Source organism: Xyrauchen texanus, chromosome 33 (assembly GCF_025860055.1).
Source record: "Xyrauchen texanus isolate HMW12.3.18 chromosome 33, RBS_HiC_50CHRs, whole genome shotgun sequence".
Lineage (NCBI taxonomy): Eukaryota > Metazoa > Chordata > Actinopteri > Cypriniformes > Catostomidae > Xyrauchen > Xyrauchen texanus.
In genome coordinates this window covers 38,566,935-38,574,034 of record NC_068308.1, presented here as the reverse complement: position 1 = coordinate 38,574,034, position 7,100 = coordinate 38,566,935, and the positions used below count along the sequence as shown (strand labels likewise).

The following is a 7,100-nucleotide window of genomic DNA, read 5'->3' as shown; positions in this document are numbered from 1 at the left end:
ATACAAAATTCAAAATCCACAATTAACAATGATTTAGAAGTCAAGAAGCTTTATTGTAGCTGCGCTTGTGTGTCTGCTGTGTGTCACAATTCTGAACACTATCATATTTCCAAGCTGTACGTTTATCTGAAACTTGGAAAATAAATGAAAACAGGCCAAACCTGTTGACAGAACTGACTGTGATAGAGATAATAAAAGCAAAAGTTTGGCATCATGTTACTGCATTAACTTCCTTAGTTGCTCATAGAACAATATTCCCAAGAACTGAGAATAGCACCGTATAAACAGACTGACTTTCAGAGTGATGCCATAAAATACGGCTGACAGAAAAAGAGGAACATCCGACACTCAATACAGGTGTGGAAATCTGGTTTTAGGAAATACTTGACTTTGCACCATTAAACTGTGCAATTTTACAACAGTTATATTTGATGCATTACATCAGTCACTCTTTTTTTTTTAATTTAAACTACATCAGACATTACCTTTGAAATGGCTGGAAACAGAGGGAAACAATGGGTTCTTCTTGTGTCTGGATCAAGGGGCTGGGAAAATTACAGACACCAGGTTTGCTTGTCGGTTTATTCTCCGCTAGTTACACTCTTAAGCAGGACATTAGAGATCTCTTGAGGTGTGCTGTTACATGGTAGGCACCAGGCGGGCAATTAACATCCTAAATATCTTCAATCACAAACAAGCTAGAGTGATGCCATTTATTCATGACATGCGCAGTAGAGTTTTCTCTTTGCCTCAGAAAACGAACCTACCAATAACAACCCATCCAAAGCCTCTAAAACATAATACAGCCTACACTACGTGGTTAGTTGGCAACCGCTCCTTTTTTGTATTTTATTTTACCTTAGGCCAATGTGTGCCACGCATATCAGATGATGCGTCAGAATGGAATTCCTAATGAGCAGATCGTGGTGATGATGTATGATGACATCGCTTACAATAAGAAGTGAGTGATTTAAAGCTGGTGGCTCACGACTGCTCCTCATCTACACTGATGCACTATTATCAGATTGACTTATAGTATGTATGTGTATATACAGCATGTTTCTCCTATTTCCTGCCTCCACAGAAACCCATATCCTGGAGAAATTATCAATGAACCACACGGGTCAAACGTCTATCCAGGGGTTCTTAAAGACTACACTAGAACTGTAAAATTATTTTCATGTCCAACATTATTTAGATGCTGTTGTCCTGTATCTGAGCACAGTGATTAATGTCTTACAGGATGTGACACCTGAGAACTTCCTGGCTGTACTTAAAGGTGATGCACGTGCCGTGAGAAAGCATGAAAACAGGGGATCTGAAAAAGTAATCAAAAGGTTTGTTTGAAAGAATATAAATATCATATTCATTTTCTTTTGGACGATAATGGCATTTTGTATAATAATAATCATTTAAGCCTAACAAAAATAATATATGTTTTTATGCAGTGGAGAAAATGACACAATATTCGTCTACCTGTCAGATCATGGAGGTTTTGGCACTTTTTGTTTTCCGAAGAGCACAGTAAGTTATTTCAGTACGTTATTTAAACATATCTGACTCTGTACATTTAAATATTTACCTCAATAGCCACTAAAATATAGCCATTGTCACAAGTCTGTATTACTATTATGGAGCAAAAATATTACATTCAATTCATCTTTAAGCAGACAGGTAGAGTGTTTGGGTGAGCGAAGACAGACAAAGTGGGTGTGGCATCAAGCCACCTGGGGAGGAGTTATTTTAAACAATAAAGAATTACAAATGTAAAAAGAATGAGGTGTCAATGGGGGATGTGGTGTCCTCGTGGCGCCACGGGCTCAGTGAAGGTCGAGAGTGAAAGAAGGCTTGGACCAGGTAAAAAATAAAACACAAATTCCCCTCCTAGTCTGGGGTTCCCGAATTCCCACCTTCTCCATATTTGTTACTCCATAAACGTTAGCTAACTAATTGTTGCAATTTAATGCATAACATCAAAAAACACCATCTAGTCAGGTTTCTGGCTATCATTCCCTGCATTCAAAATGGGAAAAAAATCCACCTCCGATGGGCACATCATGATATTCATGCTGTAAGATTGAACTTTTCAATAAAAATAACTTAAAATTTTTTTAGGCCCACAACTGAATTTCTCTTATTCTCCCTTTTTCTTTTTTCCGCTCCCGACATGTAGATGCACGTCATGTTGTGAAAAAGCCTTTGAGTGTGTCACATCTGTCTAGTACAACTCTCTCCTTGCAGTTACATTCTCCCTTCCCTCTCGGGCCACAAGGGGCCATGTCAAAATCAGTGTAGATTAGATGGTAAGCGAACAATCAGTCAACATGTTGAATGCAGGAGAAATGGGCAGGTGTAAAGACCTGAGTGACTTTGACAAGGCCCAAATTGTTATAGCCAGACGACTGGGTCAGAGCAACTCAGAAACAGCAAGGCATGTGTGGTGCTCCCGGTCAGCAGTGGTGAGTACCTATCGACAGTGGTCTGAGGAGGGACAAACCACAAACCTGCGACAGGATGGTGGGCGTCCAAGGCTCATCAATGCACAAAGGCAACGGAGGCTATCCCGTCTGGTCCGAAACGACAGAAGGTCCACTGTGGCACAAGTCACAGAATCTTTTAATGATGGTTACGGGAGGAATGTGTCAACACACAGTGCATCTCAACCTGCTGAGTGACCATGATGACCCCTGTCTACCATCGAAAGTGCCAACAATAGGCACGCAAATGTCAGAACTGGACCTTGGAGAAGTGGAAGAAGGTCACCTGGTCCGATGAGTCCCATTTTCTTTTACATCACGTGGACGGCTGTTTACATGTGCGCCGTTTACCTGGGGAAGTGAAAGCACCAGGATGCACTGTGGGAAGACGACAAGCCCGTGGAGGGAGTGCGATGCTCTGAGCAATGTTCTGCTGGGAAATGGCCCTGCATCTGGCCATTCTTGGGGATGTTAATTTGACACGTGTCACCTACCTAAACATAGTTGCAGACCAGGTACACCCCTTCATGTCATTGGTATTCCCTTATGACAGTGGCCTCTTTCAGTAGGATAATGGTCCTGCCACACTGCACACATTGTTCTGGAATGGTTTGAGGAACATGATGAAGAGTTCAAGGTGTTGCCCTGGATTCCAAATTCCCCAGAACTCAATATGATTGAACATCTGTGGGATGTGCTGGACAAACAAGTGAGCTCCACCTAGTAACTTACAGGACTTAGAAATATGTGCTGCTAATGTCTTGGTACCAGATACCACAGGACACCTTCAGGGGTCTTGTAGAGTCCATGCCTAGGCACTGTTTTGGCGGCACATGGAAGACCAACAACATATTAGGCAGGTGGTCATGTTTTGACTCATCAGTGTATACCACCATTGCACAAAATACCAAAACGCTGCAATTAATACTTGTGCTCTTAAAATAGGGCCCATTGTGTTTAATCATAGAACATGCTGACCTCTAGACAGTTAATTCATTATGTTTCTTTACAGCTTTATGCCTGTGATCTCATTGACACGATCTCTGAAATGGTGAGAGCTAAGAAATTTTCAAAGGTATGTATAAAAATGTTTACGTACAAAATATTTGAGAAACTGTTCTCAAAACACTCTGTCTCATATTTTGGAGGGGACTCTTTATTCCAGAGCTGCAACATTGTCTTTTTAGCTTATATCATACCATATTGGATTGCCTTCTTGGATCTGGATCTGATCTTGGCTGTACGTCTTTGAGTATGTTAACAGACCTAGAACAGCAATGAAAGGTTCAGGTGGGAAATCCACTTTGTGTACCTTAAAGTATAGACTAAATACTTCAGACAAGAACTTGTGTCACTTAGAAAAATAAAAAAATTAATGGAGCATGTTTTAATCCTCACTCTCATCATTTACTCACCCTCATGTCATCCCAGATGTGTATGACTTTCTTTCTTCAGCAGAACACGGAAATGAAGATTTTATTTTTATAAGAATATCTCAGTTCTGTAGACCCATTCAATGCAAGTAAATGGTGATCCAACTTTTTTTGCCCCTAAAAACTAAATCTCAACTTTCACTTTCACTTTTACATTTGAAGGTCACATATGGTTCTGGTTTAGTTTCACTTTGAAATCTGAAAGTGAACGTGGAGATTTAGATTAAAAAAGGACATAAATGTTGATCTGTTTCACACCCACACCTATCATATCGCTTCTGAAGACATGGATTAAACCACTGGAGTCGTATGGATTACTTTTATGTTTTTTTTATGTGATATTTGGAGCTGCAGAGGTCTGGTCACCATTCACTTGCTTTGTATGGACCTGCAGAGCTGAAATATTCTTCTAAAAATCTTAGTTTGTGTTCTGCTGAAGAAATAAAGTCATACACAGGGTCCGAAATCAACTTTTTAGCCCACCAACAAAGGTGTTTAATTTACCAGTCAGTTAGATTTAAAAATGGCTCCTTCACAGGCACTCACATTTGAAGAGCACAAAAGACACAGCCAATACAAACTATATATAAATATCATATACATATGATATGCATATTGTGTCTATGTGTGAAAGTCAGCATCATTACTGAGGTGTAAAACTCATTAGCGCCACTCTGTGTCCGATTTCTATCAAATTTCTCAGAGACGTCTAGGGCCAGGAGTCTACCAAGCACAACGAGTTCGTGCTTATCGGCCTCCATTAACCTTGTCTAATACAGTAGGTGCTCAAACTTCATTGGCCGATGGCTGCCATGTTTGAGATACGCCAATGTCCTCATAGACAGTCATGGCACATTGGACAAAGACACTGCATGACGATTTTCAACTCAATCAGACTAACGTTTGTATAGTTACAGCCAGTTTCAAGTTTTTTGGTATTATAGCACCACCTTGTGGCAAAACCATGCTAAATTTTCTGGAGGACCAAAGATTGACTTCTTACAGAAGCATGCCAAGTTTGGTGATAATATCTCATTTCCTTCAAGAGTTATAGCCATTTACATAAAATTGGCCACTCCTACTTTCGATGTTTGCGCATACTGTAGCTAGCTTGAGTCGAAAGTTCAAACTTTTTTTTTGATAATTGAGACTCCATAGAATCATTTGGCACTGGTTTGGTCCCGATCGGACAAAAAAAAACCTAGGACCAGTTCGCAGTTCTGGAGGTTTTATGAAAAATCCAAGATGGCGGAAAATGTGTATAGATGGAAATGAAATTGGAGATATACGTTTTGTTTAGTTTGAGCCACGGATTCCAATGGTATAAAGCACTTGAGTCTACGACAAACGGTCTAGGAGTTATACGTAGTTTTTGATCACTGTAGAGCCCCTATTGACCGATTTGGCCGAGTCCGTGTTTCTGATTAGCGAGCAATACTACCACCATATGACCAAGTTTCAAGTCTCTAGGCCTTACGGTTTGCTCTGCCCAAGGAATAATAATAATAATAATAATAAAAATCCTAACAAAAACAATAGGTTTCTAGCCCTTTGGACTTGAACACCTAATAAAATGAGAAACTCTCTGCAATTCACTTAGAGGATAATTTATTCTTTAATGGCTGAAAAGGTGACGTAAATGGTGAAATAATCAAGATTAGTTGAACTTTGAACTAAAAAAGTTGAACTGTCAAGAACCTGGATAAGATTTATAATATAACTCTTAGATCTTATAATAGATTATTTCTCCATTGTTGATACAGATGGTGATATATATGGAAAGCTGTCATTCTGGATCAATGTTCAGCCACCTCCCTAAGTATGTTCATGGTAAGAAATAAAAATGACATGAACACGACTCAAGGCCCAATGACAGAGTCCATACAGAATTCTGCAGTCATAATTGTGAACGGTTGTGTCCAGCATTGATGTGTTTGATCGCTGAACTGTGTGATTGTCCTCCAGTGTACGGAGTGTCTTCAAGTAAAGCTGTTCAGACCACCTCTGCCTGTTATTATGATAAAGAAAGAAAGACCTATCTCACTGATGAATTCTCAGCTGCCTGGATGTTCTACAATGAATCGGTTTGTGCTTGCAGGGTTTCATTGAGTCATTATCAAACCTGTCATTGTTATATGATTGACACATGATCATTCTAATAGAATTAAGTTCACAAATCAGACATGAAGAATAAATGATTTTCATTTTCTCAGACTAATCTTGATTCAGCTACGTTCCAGAGTCAGTTTGATTTTGTTTGGAGAGAAGTCAAGAGTTCAAATCCCTGCATGTTTGGGGACATGGTAATAAAAACAGGACTACATTTACTCACTAAATTCAACACTAAATACACTATTCCTTAATTTAGTCAGTCTTTCTAATAGAGTACTGTACATACAAAGACATTCATTTACAACAGCCCGTGTATGTAATCTGTGTTCTATTCTTTCCTTCATTATTAGACAATCACTAACTGTCCAATCAGTGAGTTTCTGAAAAACTCCTACAAATCTGTTTGGAAGACCAGGAGATATCAGGAGTTTATGTTAACTGATTTGACCCCGAGTCACGAAGTCCCGATCAGAATCCTGAAGCACCGAATTGACACAGAAACTGATGCAGACAAGAGACATCATTTGAAGAAAAAATATAAATCTCTTCATCAGGTTTGATAATAAAATAGTGCGGCAAAAGTGTGTGGGCGCCCCCTGAATAACAGGTTTGGCCACTTCTGAACTTCCAGTGAAAACAAATGTGAATGCAATGCAATATCGTGTCATTCTAAAGAATTGCGGGTTTCCCAATTTGTTGCAACAACAAAACGCTACAGTTTTCAAGCCTTTCTTTAGGGGGTCAGTCTCCCGTTCACATTTGGCAGGTTTGGTTCGATTAAAACGAACTCTGGTGCGATCGCTCTGTTAGTGCGGTTCATTTGAACAAGTGTGAACACTGGCATCTGAACCTTGTCGTGCACCAAACAAGCAGACCGAGACCACCTGAATAGTGGGTCTCGGTCCACTTCCAAACAAACTCTGGTGTGGTTCAGTTGATATATGAACGCAACATGGACCAAAGACGTCGAAACAGACCAAAAACAGGAAGTAATATGCCTAATACTGACCTCAAGCATACCTGGTTCTTCTCATCATTGGAGCTATGTTGCCCATTACAGTTCGGTACTAGCGTCGGG

General features: G+C 39.8%; 1 protein-coding gene across 1 annotated transcript; it reads left to right on the top strand.

Moving 5' to 3' along the window:
* The first annotated feature begins 315 nt into the window (after positions 1–315).
* LOC127626711 (legumain-like) lies at positions 316–6,078 on the top strand. The gene is made up of 9 exons (XM_052102683.1): positions 316–567; positions 864–961; positions 1,085–1,166; positions 1,243–1,337; positions 1,449–1,524; positions 3,490–3,552; positions 5,674–5,740; positions 5,876–5,994; positions 6,073–6,078. Exons 1-9 carry the CDS (start codon positions 493–495, stop codon positions 6,076–6,078), a joined length of 681 nt encoding a protein of 226 aa, XP_051958643.1. The 5' UTR covers positions 316–492.
* Positions 6,079–7,100: the final 1,022 nt, after the last annotated feature.